General features: G+C 39.1%; 1 protein-coding gene across 1 annotated transcript in view; it reads right to left on the reverse strand.

Annotated features, from left to right (window-relative positions):
- Positions 1-16416, reverse strand: part of ADAMTSL1 (ADAMTS like 1) — a 624112-nt gene that overhangs the window by 168465 nt on the left and 439231 nt on the right. Inside the window, exon 4 of the mRNA XM_075279894.1 lies at positions 4417-4462. Within this exon, the coding sequence (XP_075135995.1) occupies positions 4417-4462 (46 nt within the window). The remainder of the gene's footprint in view (positions 1-4416; positions 4463-16416) is intronic.

Here is a 16416-nt window from a genome sequence, read left to right on the forward strand (position 1 = left end):
GGTCACAAAATTTCCTGGCAAATTATATGCCATTACAGAAATATAGAAAATGTGAAATTGCAAACATTTCAGTCACACCACATGAGTGAATGCCTTTGTGAAAACAGAATGTGCTCCAGCCTTCTTAGTCTATTTCCTGAGCAATCTTCGAAAATCTTAACGTTTTCAAGAAGTTAAAAGAACTACTTTTATTTTGCAGTCTAGATTCTGTGGATTTTAGTAAATAAAAGGGGTCCCCAGAAACATCTGCCAATGTACAAGTACAGTATATGTCAATTGACAATGGTTGCTAAAAACACAGATTTGGCAGATATTTTCAATATGAAGTTTTGGTGCTAAGGAAACACTATCAATAATTTGAGATATTTCATTGATAAATAGGGATTCAGGTTTTTTTTTTTTTTAAAGAACAGAGGTCACATATCCCCAGCGGTGCCTTAATGCCCACTAGAACCTGACTACCTTACTGCAGTCTGTGTCCATTAGATGTGCCATCAATGCTTAGGTTTATTCCCACATTGAGGCTATACTGCAAATTTTCTGCACGGATTTGCAGGCAGAACTGTATTACACTTGGATGATATAAAAAAAAATCAATATTCTACAGAATATCCATGCGTCAAACTAAACTGAGACATCTCTATTCCTTCTTAGATCTTCAGAGTGATTTTCATCCTATGCAATTTTAAAGGTGAAATCTGCTGACAAATATTCAGAAAATGTGTAATAAAATCTGCAATATCACTTACAAACGTGGTACTAGGTATGTATTAAAAAGGCGTGCTACTCCAACACATATCAAATATTCTGAGACAAAGGTTACTAGATAATAATTGTAGTGATATGGAGTTAACAGACAGCGTTCTGATTGAATTCCCCCCTTCAATATATAAAAACCAAAAAAAAACTTTGCAAATCTTCAGTAGGTGATACCTTTTTTAATGGCTAACTCATAATGATGACAGAATATGACGTTTCGAAGCTTTCCTCTGAGCTTCTTCTTCTACTGAAGACTTGCAAAGTTTTTTTTTGTTTTTTATATTTTATAACCACTGGCTAACACGGTACCAAAACAAACATTTTCCCCTTCAATATAGTGACTGTTTCACGTAGTTAATCTGTGCAACAAGCGCAAAAACCTGCACAATTATTGCTGCAGGTAGAGATACATGCACACATTCAGTATTACCTGTGTGCTTTAGCAATACTAATACCCTCTCAACACATTTCAGAAGTTCCTCAGGAGACACTGGTCTTGTTACTTAAGAGATCTCTATTTGCAGTGAAAACTGCATTTTATGGGATTGATGGTTGGCACTAGTACTCTATGCATGTGCGTTTAGAGGGTATTAGAATTATTTAAGCACACGGATAATAATTCTGCAGGTTTTTGTGTTTGTTGCACAGGTTAACTACATGTAGCAGTCACTATACAGAAGAGGAGGATTCACTCAGAACGCTGTTTATGAATTTTCTATCATTACAATTTTTGTCTAGTAACCTGTGTCTCAGGTTATGTGATATGTATTGCAGTAGCATGCCTTTTAATTTATACCTAATACATTTATTATGTTTTTATTTTTTACACTCCACTTTTTTCTGGGTGATTTATGTGACTAATGGTGGTAGTTATCCCTATGTAGAAATATGAATGTGCAAATAGATCCATATAATAATAACACTGATAATTACATAACGATAGAATAACACTAATACAATCTTTAGAACCTATTACAGAAGCATATAAGCCTTGAAACCTGTCTCCATGACCTTCTAGAGCTATTTTTTTTTACCTTAGGACACACTGATAAATCTACCCCATTGTCTTCATTAAGTAATGCCACATTTGTTCTATCTTGAAGGTTGTGCGACTAAACATGTCCACAAAATGGCATCTGTAGTCACTTAACAAGACATTCAGAATACTGTAGCTTTCATTTAATAAGAAGTCATTATCTTGTATGCACAAAAGGCAATAGATACATATGGAATTACTTGCCCATGTGCCCTCCTGTGTTTAAAACACTACATTTCAGCATATAGACTTCTGTTATTACCAGTTTTGTAATTGGTTGACATTGATAAATGAGACTATGACAGGGCTCCTGGACTAAGCATAAAAGTAGACAAATGTGCTGTAGTCATTTTTCATCAGTCTTTGTACTTCGGCTACTTAAAAGGCCATTTATGCCTCATCTACATAATGTGATTTCATGTAGTAGCATTTGGTTTCTGAAACCTTCACAACTCTTTGTATGTAGTCTACTAACTGTGTAATAGGCAACTCTGTCACACTGCCAAGACCAAGATGAAAAAACTGTCCTAAAGATATTTTCTTAAAATATAAGAATGCACCATGGTTTTATGACAGATAGAATAGGGACAAACAGACAGACCATAGATTAATTTAGACTACAGAAGAACTGCACTGCATATTATCACTACAATATCACTAACATACAATGACTCCATTCAGTTGGGATATATGGGGCTGGCTTTTTCTTTGAAGTTTTGGACTTGATCTCTACTGGATGCTAGGGTTTCTTACTGAGACACTAAGAAATATTCCTAATTTTCCATGAAAGATCCTATTTTGGTGCTTTTACACTGTTGAAGGTATATGTCAAGGATTTCTGCACTGTCCATTGGCTTCCATGGTATATAGAATTATATCACCTGGGTTATGATTCTTTTACTGAATGCCTCTGTATGGAATACAGTAGTGCTACATATCAGATATAATGTAAAAAGGACTACCAAGGTAGTTACTTGGTGTAAATATTAGTGAAATGTTCATCAGGCAACCTGAAGCCTTAGAAAAAAAAGTAAAATTTTTAGCGAATCGCATTAACATACTTATTCTGCTTTTGCCAGATTATAAATTTTGCTCACTTTTTGGCTTAACCTTATTTTACAATATTATTATTAAAATCCCCCTAAAATCTACTGAAAATGTGACTTTCAGACAACACCTTCTGACTAGTGGCAATATACTGTCTCTCCAGTACTTGTCTACTGTCTACTAGGGTTGAGCTGATCTTGACTTTTCAGGATCGATTTTAAAATCCGATTTCCGATCATTTTTCATTCGAACCCGATCTTGATCCCAATGCAAGTCAATGGGATTTTTTTTTTTAATCGGAGATCGGATTTTAAAAGCAATCCTACCCCCTGGTGTCCACTTACCTCCAGAGATGGCTGGTCCTGTGCCCCGTGCCTTTATTCTTCGCCTCGCTGCTGGTCCACGCTGCTTTTCTTCCTTCGCTGCCCCCTCCCTGCCAGGTTAGGAGAGTGTGGGCAGGTTAGAAGTGTGGGCGGGTACTGGGAGGGGAGACGTCACGTCTCCCCGCCCTGTACCCACCCACACTCTAAGCCACAAGCCCCGCCTACCTAGCGCTTTAAACACTAACCTGGGAGGTGGGGCAGCGAGGCAAGAAGAAGGAGGGCACTGGAGCAGCCATCTCTAGAGGTAAGTAGCTGCTAGAGATTTAGTTTAGCCTTTCATTCGAATGAATGGAGGCAGCCGGCGCGCAGGGGGTTAAGGCTGTGTGTCGGCTGCTTCCATTCATTCCTATGGAACTGCAGCGGAGCCTTCACACTGAATATACATCGTATACTCAGTGTGAAGGCTAAGCAAAGCATTGTGGGAAAAGATCACCGATCTCGATCCCACATAAAAAGATCGTGTTCGGAATTCCGATGGCGATCGTGAAATTTTCTCGATCGCCGATCGGAATCCGATCTTTTCCGAACACGATCGCTCAACCCTACTGTCTACCTGTCTATTTTATTCCAAAGCGGTGGGCAGAAGAATACTCATAGGGAGACTAGGCAAAACAAGCATTATTTATTAGACTCTATTTCTATGGAGAAGTCAGTATGACTGTCCAGTTAGGGTACTGCACACCTACTAGAAAAACAAATGCTGTGTTTTCTTGCAAGGATCAAATGAGAATTTTAAAAGGTATGAAACAAATCTCAGCAAGTTAGATCCCTATTGAACCCTAGTTTTACACTATGGGTAAATTTAGGATCCCTGGTAGAGGGCAATGATAGGCTCATGCTGCATGGGGTCCAGTGGATTACTTCCCCTCAAGGCTGTAGCACTGTCCTAAAGTAACATTAGATGGAGCAAGGATTGTTCAGCATTCTTTTATCCTCTCTGTACTAACCATAGATATGAGTGAGGGGGACATGGACAAGACTGTGCAGCTCTATGATTGGGTCATACCCTAAAGGAAGAGTTCAGGTAATCTTCATGGGAACAGGCTTACACTGAGGGGAATAGCTTTTAAGTTTTTAATTTCTTTTCATAGTTTATAGTCATTCAGAGACTCAGTCTATATAACACAACTGTAGGTGAAAGTCAATGCATGAGTTTAGAGGGAAACATTGAGAAGACATGAATTTACTTACCACATTGCTGCACGTCCTGTATCGTATGTTACGCCCTTCACAGCTTCTGTAACAAATATTTAAAATAAGTGAGCATGTCCATTTTAACATTTCAGCAACTTTGACACATTTCATAAAAAATGTCGATAATGGGCCTAAACCAATTGTGTTTCTCAGCCACCTGAAAGAAAGTAGGAAACACTTAATACATGTGGTTATTAAATTATTTTCTGTTACTGCACTAAAAAATTCTCAAACAGTAAAAAATTACTACTGTTGTATCGCCATACATTGTACAAAAAGTGCTGTATTCGGCTTCAGTATCTTTGTCATTTCATAGAGCTTGAATGGAGAGACAATGTCCATACACCAATACCATAGACTCTACTGACTTATAATGGCGTCACTCAGATTACTATCATTATGGCTGTCATTTTACTATGAAAACAGGCAATTTTTTTCTGCATTCATGACTGAATCTGTTATGAAAGACCCCTACAGAGCTTCTGACGCAGATGTGAACCTTGTCTTATATAAAAAAAAATGATATGTATATCACCAACCAACTTAAATGAAAATGAAGCCAGGTTTAATCACAGTAAAATGGAATTATAGTCTTCCAGTTGCTGCCAATGCGTCAAATGAATTTGGTATATAACAACCAAGTAAAACTTCAACAAAATTGTAAAACAAAACTGTGTAAAAGTTATAAAAAAAAAAGTGGTGGTGCACTTTATGAAGCATTGTTTAGTCTGTGAATATGTTCAAGAAAGAGAATAAAATCCTGCTGGTCACATGCTGGAAACTATAAACAGGAGCAGACGTCCAAGGTTGAATTATAGTTCTGGATTATTTGTCAAGATTCTCTGTCAGATGATTGTAGGTTAAAGTTTAGGGTTCTTCAGTCAGGTTACAGTCTAGACTGTGCAATAATGTTAACTAGTTCCTGTTGCTTCTCATTACCAGACTGTCTTAAATGGGAAAGACATCCATAATAAAGTTATAGCAAAACAATGGAAAGGCTTCACAAGCAGATACAAAGAAAAGTCATGCTGAATTTTAATGACTTCAAATATGAATTGAAATACATTCTAAACTTATCTTGGTCAAGATATAGAATTTCACTTATAAAACGTGCTGGTTACCATACTTTAAATTAGAATCAATATTGGTTTCTATTTTTGGTGCAAAAAAGTCTAAAATTTAGTCTCTTTCTGAACAAGTCTATGGGCTGGAGCATGAGATGTGTGAGGACACAGAAAATTACATTCACTATTGGTCAGCAATGACTCTTCAAAGGGTTAGCTAGTTCATAATTAGGTTCCTTTATGTAGTTTAAGAGACCAATAGGCCCTGAAGAAATGTAAAACGCAGATAGACATTTCCAGAGTATCATAATGTTGTAAGGCCCGGTTGACATCTGTGTTTGGGTATCTGTTTGGGGAGTCCGCTTAGGGTCCCCCCGAATGGAAACCTATCTGCATAAACAAAGTGGTTACCTAAGGAAACCTGGGGACCCTATAGACTACAATGGGGTCCATGTGGTTTCCGCACAAAAAATGCGGAGAGAAAAGTGCTGTTTGCAGGACTTTTCTCTCCACATATTTCATACGGATAGGGGAATGGAGTGACCCGAAAACAGATGTGAACCGGGTCTACGGCAGCTGGGAATTGTGATGCCAAAATGAATGAGTGAAAAGTACAGAATCACCATGTAGGTTTTAAACCAGGCTTCACAGCTGAATAACAGAGACCTATTCATAAACTGTAGAAGCTCCTCTACAAGGTACTGGGATTAGGTTTATAACCAATTTCCGCTGACAGACTCCCTTTAAACACAGTGCAGGACAGAAAACAAGGTCAAATAGTAATGCCTCAGTCAAAGGGAATGCTAGAACTAGTAAAAGCAGAAACCTACTGTAACTGGTATCATAGTGATGCCAGAGGAGAACCCACACAAAACAATTAAAGAAGCCTGTTTACCACCAGGAGAGGTGGCCTTGCCCACAAAGCTGTTATAGCATTCCAATTCACATGACCAGAATAACAGATATCTGTTTATTTTAGTAGGCTCAGTGTGATGACATTTGTAGTTGTAAATGTCTTTTCTATGTGTTACCATCCTGTCTGAATTTTACTGACCGCAATAACATGCCACATAGTGTTTTCCAGGAAAGGTGGCAACCTTTCCTCTTCCACTCCTTTAAAGAGTGCTGCCCCAGAAGACCCCAAGCCACCTGTTGCTAGCAACTTATTAGAATTCCTATATAGTCTGGCTAGTGAGAAACTGACTTGTGCTGCTCTACAGGAAGCAATGCAAGTGCAGATTTGGAATTTGGCACATGCACAATCGAAACATAGCTTGTATAAATCACCTCGGTTCAGTGACATGCATTTTCCTTCCAAAACTCACAATACACAAAAGTATATTTATCTCAGTGTATTCTGAAATCATTTAAATGTGTCTCCAGGTATGAGAAAAACCACGCCAACAACAACATAAAACAACCTCCACAAGCTATATCATATCTCGGCTGCTGACACTGACACATGGACATTCCATCCCTAACACGTTGCAGGCTCTGGTAATTAATTCCATATAATATTATGTGTTGCATATTGCATACAAAGTAAGGGAATGACATTAACACATATGCAGTAAGTAGCTATATTTATTCAAGAATTATTAATTCACTTAACTGTAATATAATATAAAGAAATATAAAAACTATCCACCACAAATAATTACAGTAGAAAGAATAATGGGTTCATTTCTTATCTAAATTGTAATAATTCTAAGTTGTTAATAGTCCTTTAGGTGCAGTGAAGCAGATAGTAGTAAGAACTATTATTATTTTAAAGGGGCTCTATCATTGGGAAAAGTCATTATTAACTAAACACATACTTGCACAGCCTTTAGAAAATCTATTTCACACCTACCTTTTGTATGTAAATCGCCTCAGTAGTTTTTATTCCTATGCTAATTAGCTTCTGGTGAGCACAGGAAGTCCTCAGTGAGCACTCCTCTCTCTCCTGTGTATACAGCACAGGCTGCTGCTGATGCCTCATCCCCCTGCTCTCACACACAGCACACAACAGAGAATAGCAGAGAGTGCTCACTGAGAACTTTCTGTGCTCAATGGAAGCTAATTAGCATAAGAATAAAAACGGTCTCATTCAAAAACTACTGAGGAGATTTACATACATAAGGTAGGTGTGGAATAGCCTTTCTAAAGGCTATGCAAGGATGTGCTTAGTTAAAAATGACTTTTCCCAAAGTTAGATCCTCTTTAAAGATGGTGATGGCCCCTTTTTTATTTCAAGGCTCTATGTATGATGTACCAGCCCTATGATACATATTCCACTATATTCTCTTCTGTTCCTTAGAATAAAAAAAATAATTACTGAATGAAAAGTTGGCACCTACAACCTAGATTGACAAGAAGTATGATAATGCACAGTTATTTTATTCATATTTTTTCCAGGAAAAATTTAATAAATAGATGACAAAATGCCAAAGACAAGATGTTGGCCATTGCTTTTTATGGGGACTGTGAGTATTTTCTATAAGAGGCACAAACAACATATACTAGCATCAGGTGTTCAATTTTCCTATAATAAATAAAGCCAAAAAAGTGCTATCCGGTGGATTCCCAAGATTATGAACTCAGTAGCCAGGCACAGCCTATCATACCACTATTTGCAGGATTTACATAGATAAGAAGATTTAGGGTCAGTTCACACGTGAAAACCGCCTAGCTTATTTGTGCGAGGTAAAAAACCTCGGGGAGTTTTTTTGACGCTGTTTTTTGCATTCCACGCGGTTTTTGACGAGGTTTTTGACGCGGTTTTCGCTAGGGTTTTTTTTTCCTATATGTGCTATAGAAACTGCAGGCGAAAACTGTTTTGTGTGCAAAAAACCGCGCGTTTTTTTACCGCGCGGTTTTCGCCTCCCATTCACTTCTATGCAATTCTTCAGGCGTTTTCCGCCTGAAGAAAGGTCATGTCGCTTCTTCAGGCGGAAAACGCTAGGAGGAAAAAAAAAGCTAGTGGTCTACATAGACCACCATGTTAAAGGAGAGGTTTTTGAAGCGAATTCCGCTGTCAAAAACCTCCCCTTTGCCCACGTGTGAACTAGCCCTTAGTGTCTTACAAACTGTTTTAACCTGTCAGTAGATAAATGTTTCCCAACCTTTTCAGACTGAGGACACCCCTGGAAATAAAAAGCTTCCTTGTCAATGTGACTTAGTCATTAGAGTAGCAGCATTCTATATATTAGTGGCATAGTACGGACTATAGACACTACACAGTTTGCTGCTAATATCAATCACACTCATATGAATCAGTATGGTAGCATCTCGGTAGTATGTTAGCATCTCTCATGGTGCCAATACGAGACTGGTCTTCACACTTATTTGTAGGAAAAGCCTACTCCATTACAGAGAGGAACACATATCATGGAATCAACATAACATAGATATTTGGCTGTTATAGTGCCACATATAGTTTTAAGTATGGGCCAAGTAACAGGTTTCATCAATACAAAACAGTTCCTAATATATATTATCATTAACCACAGCTGTGACGTTTTGTTTGCAAGCTCACTACCCCTCCCTGAAAGCAGTTCACCCAGCAAATGAAACATCACAACAGCATGTGATGTCCTTACCTCTTGAAGCCACTCATGGGAATTATTTATTGCCTTGTCAGGTATGTGGAGGAGAGCAATGCTGCACAGACAGCAAAAATGGGATACAAACAGACACTGTGACACAAAACAGACCCTGTAGCAGGGAAGAAATTTGCATAGGTAGAGAAGGAAGACGTACACAGAGTGAGAGCAGACAAATGAATCATGGGAAACGTAGTTTGTCCACAGATTGATTTCATGTAAATAACAGTGATGTAAAAAACAACAAGTAAAGTACAGCTAAGCAAAGAGTGCACATGGAAAAAGTAAGTAGTTAGCACTGCTGTGGATGTACTTGCAGTTAATTTTTGGAAGCTAAATAGCCCCTTTAAGTTTTACACATTTACTTGTAAACATGAGTGAGAAAATGAGTATTAGATGCCAGTCAGCAATATGGATATTGTTAGGATTTGCGTGTCCCCTATGTGGGTCTACTTTGTTTTATATTTTGGTCATATTATAAAGTGATTCCCTTTACAAGTGGGAAATCACTAAAGACCTTCTGTGTACTACATATTACATCTAGCTGTAAAGACTGCTCACATAAGTGGCGTCCTTCGACTTTTCTACTGCACATAACCACCCAAAAGGCAAAGATCAACTTCAAAATATTTCACTTGGACTGGAAATGTAGATATAAGTAAAGAAAATAAAATATAATAAGGAATAGGATAAGACCATAGAGCAAAGAGATTTCAGGGGCCACCATCTGTCAAATGAATAATAAGATCAGCAAGCTAGTCGGACCCATTTGTCGTGAACTGGTTACTATTAAACTTAGCTCTGTGTTCCTGCTCCTAATAATGTACAAACAGCTGCAGATGAATTATCCCTTAGATAACTGCTGATATTTGTTTCAGACCTCTTTCTGTTACCTTAGCCAGAACAAACCCTCCTCCGCATACAAAAATCTTTTTAAGTATTTTAAGATACGATTTGGCAGGATGACATTCACTTTTTACACTCTTCAAGCATACACGCCCTGAGCTTCACCCTGTCCTGGAGTTAATGCAGGATTTCCTATAGGAAACAAAGACGTTCATGGATTCTGACCTTTTGCGCTCGCACACTAAAACATCTGTATACAGGGATTTCCCATTTGGTTAAATCCACATCTTTATTAGCAGTCTTGTGCCATTTTGCCTTTTTTTTTTAATGGAACAACTTTTTTTTCTTCCTTGTGCGTTCCAAACGCTGAATAACCTCTCAGCTCTCTAGCCTCCGCCCCCCTATAAAATGTTAGAAGTTCCTGCTTCCATCCATAAAATATAGAAATCCAAGTACGGCAGGTTTCCTTCCTACGTTTTGTTGGGCTTGCTAAATCATTTTTAGACTATACACTACGTTGCTGTAGATCGGAACAAAATTATGGCAGACTATTTGACTTCCAGGTCATAAAATGTACTGGACTTAAGGAGACACCATAATTACAGTATTACATCATTGTGTGAGTATAGTAACTTCAATGTCAGCTACCATACGGGTTATGTTTCCAACCCGAGACTGCAAGGAATTGCAGTATAAAAAAATGAGACCTATGTGTTTTATATGTCTGCCTGCTTTATGGCTTTCACCTTATATGCATGCAGCTCAAAATATTCATACTATATTACTTAGATGGATAGTAAGGAGTTAGTTGGTGGAAAATAAATGAGTTTATGCGAAAAACCAGCAGAATCAATACCAAGCCGCTATCCAAAATTTACATGTATTTTTCCTGCTGCACTGAAGATCAAGTAATCACTTTATTAAAGGGGTTGTCCCATCTCAAGGATCTTATCTATACTGGTAGCTTATGTAAATTGAAGACTTTTCCTAAATATATTGTTTTAGAAATTCTGCTTTGTTCTCCTGCTATGTGACCTTATTCCTCCCATTGTTTAAACAGCATTGCTATAACTACGGACCTATAGGACAAGTGACGTCACTTAATCACTGCTCTTGCCGGTAGGACAATTGTTCAGCTAATTGCAGTTTGCTGATAAAGCCCAGTCTGTTATCTCTTTATGGAAACACACAGATAACACTGAGTCCGTTCTTTACAAGCATCTATATATTATCTGATATGTATAAGTGTTGTGAGATTTCTCTGGCCCGTTTAGCAAGGGGGGGGGGGGGAGGGATGAGAAATGCAGGAAGTGAGATGAAAAGACTCCAGCCAGACTGCTGAAACACTGAGATGGAAAAACCCCTTTAATCACTGTTATTAAAGTTGCAAAGGACCCATCAAGACAGACATGTAAGACCTCATGCACACAACCGATTGTGTAAGCTGAGTGCAGCCCGACCTTCGTTGCGATGCCCTGTTTTGTAATAATTTATAGAGAAGGTCCTATAAAATATTGTAATGAAAAAAAATTTTTATGCACTCAGCATACGTAAAATAAATGATTAAAAAGACCTTGGGGGTTGCCCAATAAAAATTATAGTCATATCATGAGGCTCCCAAAACACAAGTCCTACAGAGGCTTTAGCCTCAACCTGTTTTTCTAACCGCAAATACTTAGCATGTTTTTAATGTGTGAATATCTGTATTTCCAAGGAAAACAATATCAGACAGCTCCAGAAATTTGATTCTAATTAGGTTCCTGGAAATGAAGTGGAAGCAAATGTTTGTCTTCGCTTCATACCATATACATCAGAAGCATTAAATGTCCCTGTAAGCATGCAGAAAATGGTTATTTTTTATGCCAAATCACATTATATACACATAAAGATGTTTTCTGGACTAAAAATACTTATGATAAAGCCTAAGTATAGGCCATCAATATCAGATCAGTCGGGGTCTGATACCTGGTACTCTCATCAATCAACTGTTCTAAGCAGTTGATACACAGAGAATGGAGCAGAAAACAGACAGCTCTGTTCTATGTGTAGTGTCCAGATCAGGCACTGCAGATCATCTCTCATTTATTTGAATGGGTGCTAATCTGCAGTAACTTTGGTCAGCCACTACACAGAGTACAGGTTTCTGCTCCATTCTCTGTGTATCAGCTGCTCAGAACAGCGGACTAATGAGGGTGCTGGGTGTCAGACCTTCACAGACCTAATATTATTGACCTAATATTGATTTAGGATAGTAATCAAAATTTTTGACCAAGAAAACCCCTTTAGGCTAAGGCCCCACTTAGTCGATTTCAGCGAAAAAGAGCTGCGGGGAAAAACCGCTGTGGAAGTTCATTGTGCTTTTGCCCGCAGTACTTTTCACAGAAAGTCTTTCCGCTTCAATTATACCTAAAAGAGATATAAGCCAGTTTGGAGATTGGATCTGAAACAGTCAGGACTAATTTGCAATGTGTCAGTTTTCTCGAGCGTGAAGAATGTAGAAGGATCATTTTTTCAAACGAGGTGAGGTCCCAAAGAGACTAGAGGATTGAGAGAGAGAGAGAAAGAGAAGGCTTACCAATGATAGTGCAAGTAATGCATGGGGGTCAGCTTCATATTTGGCAAGTGGTGCTGAATGGAGTAATCTGAAAGGGGAGAGGCGTTGTGGAAGAGGTTGCCTAGAAGTTTGTCTTTTAGCTTAAGCCAGTAATCTTCATACCCCTGTGCTGATTTGAGTATTATATGTGGCAGCAGTTTTGCAGGATATAGTCTTGATGGAGTCGGAGCGAGAAATGGGCTAATACCATGCCAGGATTCACATGGGCCTCTGAGAAGGATATCGAACTGCTGTGTCCTAAAAATTTTCGGACTAGGGATCCAGAAGAAGGGAGTCAGGTGTTCTCAATGCTGCAACTCCACCATTTCCTTAATAAGATGGAATTTCATTGGTGAAGTCAGAGCAAGCCATCTAGAGAGAAGGTTAGCTTTACAGGTATTGATATCCGGTGGAGATATACCGCCTTCTTTTTTCTTCTTGACCAGTAGGCCGTATGGTAGGCGGGTTGGTTTGCCTTTCCACATGAAGCGTATAAAGATAGAGCATATAGAGCACAAGAAAAGTTTTGGAAGCGGAATCTGGAACATTTGGATCCTGTAAAGTAGCTTTGTATGACATATGTTTGGACGAGATTTTTCCGGAGTAGGGAGTCTTTTGTCTCTTGTAATAATGATAAAAGGTTCTCAGTGTAAAGGTCAGGGAGATAGCCAGTCAATTTGATGCCTAAGTACAGAATGTTTTCCATTTTCCAGGTGTACAGGGAGGCTAACTGAATCGTTTGTTGAAGCTTGGTAGGAAGGGGTACTATAACTACCTCCATATTCCTTCATCAGGGTCGTGAGAGCAGGTACGCCTTCTGCCAGGTTTGAAACAAGAAAAAGGATGTTGTCCACAAAAGCTACCAACTGAAGATAGTTTTTCCCCATGGAGAGTCCTTCAATCCCTGGGTGCTTGTATGCTGCATGGCATAATGTTGCCAATGTAATAAAATAAGCAAAGTTGGGGACAGGGGGCATCCTTATTGAGTCCCATTGGAATTATTAAAATATGGAAAAAGCATCCCGTTTACCTTAAGCCATGTGTCAGGTCTGGGGTAGAGTGAAAATATAGTCATAAAAAAGGTACAGGTAGTCCAAAAGCCCAGAGGATAGCTTGCATATAGGCCCAATTGACTCGACATCAATGCCGAGAAGGACTAGCGGCTTACAGAGTTTATAGGTCAGAGCTATAGCATGAAGTAATATATGGGTATTGTCTTTTCCTTCTCTGTCTTTGAAAGAGCCAGACTGTTTCCCGTGGACTATGGAAGAGGGTAGGAGCTGAAGATGTATGGATAGTAGTTTGGCCCAGATCTTCAAGTCTAAGTTTAGTAGCGATAATGTGCAGTAGCTACTAGAGAGCCCCTGATCCCCTGTTTGATGATGAGAGAAATATGTGCTTCTTGAGTTTGTTTCGAAAGGTATTCTCAGGTCAGTAAGGCATTGCACAACATACAGAGTTGGGGGTTACAGAGTGAAATTTTTTATAGTACGATAATGGCAAGCTATCTGGACCAGGGCTTTTATTCATCGAAAGCTTTGTAGCACCTGTCGGAGTTCTGTGAGAGAGATCTGTTCAAGTAGTTTGTTTACATCTTTTGTCAAGAGTTGGGGAAGGTCTAGAGAGTTGAAATTGGTTAAACTTATTTCTGGGAAACCAGGGTAGTATTAGAGAGGTCTCTTGAAGAAGGAGAACATCAGATTTCAGTTTCTGGGAGAGATGAGGACACTGTGACGCTTTTGAAGGAAGTTTAAGCCATTTACGTTAAAGATGGTGACTGTGATAAAGGCTATTCTGTCAAACAATGTGGAGCAAGCAATGTGGTAGGTCTGGTTGCGTGAATAAACAATATAGGAAAAAAATGGGAGCGCTCACCCTAGATGTCTCTTAAAATCATTTCTTTATTTCATCTTCAATAAAATCAACATATGTCATCATATGAAATAAAGAAACGATTCTAAGAGACGCCTAGGGTGAGCGCCCCTGTTTTTTTCCAACATTGTTTATGTCTATACAAGTTATTTTTCTGGGTAGCTGAGCACCACCCGTTTATTGGCATAAGCTTTACATATATTTTTCCTCCAAATGCTTTTGGCCATACTTTGGCAGTTGTAGGAGTGCCACCTCTCTATTTTCTTGTATGCTGGTTGCGTGAATGTTGACTTGCCTGTATGGGAAGGATATGGAATAGAACAATTCCTCTAGAGAGAACTGGGTCCACTCTGGTGCGAGAAAGAAAAAGAAAAAAGAACACAGGAGGATATAGGAAGAAGGAGGGAAAGAGAGGAAATAGGAGGAGAGTTAAAAGTATGGAGGAGAAGAGGAAGAGAGTAGGGAAAGGGTGAAAGGTAGAGAGTGGGTAAAGAAGAGCAGGTGTGGGAAGAGAAGGATAGAGAAAAGAGGTAAGGGAAGGGAGTGTGAAAGTGGGGTAGTGAGCGAGGGTAGGCGGGGTAGAGGAGAGTGGAGAAGAGCAAGTGGGTACACAGTTGGTATTGGTCAGGGAAGGATAATAATAAGTTAATAAGTTCAGCGCTTCTTAATTTCTCTAGTAATGAGGAATAGAAAGAAAGCGGTGGTAAGACTTTATAGCCTGATCGGAGACCAGCCGCACCTCTCTCTCACAATAAATTCAGAAACATAGCGAGACGAAATAGAACAAGCTTAAACAAAAAATGGAAAGGGTCTGTACAATAAAACAGGTTAGTTGCTCTCCGTTCGGTAACATCCACGCCCCAAACCAGACATTTTCAGGTAAGTATACCTAGTTAGAGACAAGGTAAAAATCATTTAAATAGCATACAATGTCTGAATATGGGCCCCTTTCCCTCTCCACAAATGTCTATAGATATGTCATATGACCTGAAGTCTCCACAGGGGTAGTGCAGTGATTTCACCAGTGAAAGTTACTTTAGCAGAGGGAGGAGGAGAAACACAGCCTGATAAGAGCAGACTGAGGCATTTCTCTCTGATAATATATATTACAATGTTTCTCATTATTGCATATGCTAGTCATTTATGCAAAGTTTGTTAAAATGACACTGATATTTAAGGCTCACTAACTAGAGAATAAAGGAAAAATGCCCCATCCAGACAATCCATTCTCTACAGGACGACTGTCTGTTGCACAGAAGATTGACCACTTTGAAGACAACACGGTGGCTCAGTGGTTAGCCTTGCAGTGCTGTAGTTCTGGGTTCGAATCCCGCCAACAACATCTGCAAGAAGTTTGTATGTTCTCCCTGTGTTTACGTGGATTTCCTCCCATTCTACAAAGACATACTTAAAGGGGTATTCCCATAACCCTTGTTCACCAACCTGCAGGCTCTGTACTCTGTTCACTTACTGGTTTTCTTGGGACATTGGTGGGCTGGGTTTCACTTGCTCTGCTATCTGCTATGTTTGCAGTCAGTAATGAGGCATTGGTTGTAAATGTATTACCACAGTATAAAGCTGATGTAGAAGCTGATGTAGCAGAGCTGGATTTGAGTCAGCTTGAATTACATACAGAGGTAACGGACTCCTTATCTCAGCTCTTATCAGCCAAATTCAATTAAACCAGAATCAGAAATGCTCTCACCTCCCCCCTCCCCTATCTGAGGAGCTCCATTACTTGTCAGACATAAAAAGCTCAGAGCTGCTGCTGAGCACTCAGCCCCTCCCTCCCCCCTGAGATTCGGAAGCTACATCACTTGGGAACTGAGCAGATAAGCCCAGTGGCCATAGAAACTGAGTGTAAACAATGAAGTGAATAAATTAAGATAGCGGCCAAACAAAGCAGTTTTGATAAAGCAATGTATTTAGGAAAAGTCTTAAATCCACATAAACTAGCAGTATAGATAGGATGCTTTTCATGGGACAACCCCTTTAAATGCAAAGCAAAAAAATGTACATTGAGATCCCTATATGGGGC

Source organism: Leptodactylus fuscus, chromosome 1, assembly GCF_031893055.1.
Source record: "Leptodactylus fuscus isolate aLepFus1 chromosome 1, aLepFus1.hap2, whole genome shotgun sequence".
NCBI lineage: Eukaryota > Metazoa > Chordata > Amphibia > Anura > Leptodactylidae > Leptodactylus > Leptodactylus fuscus.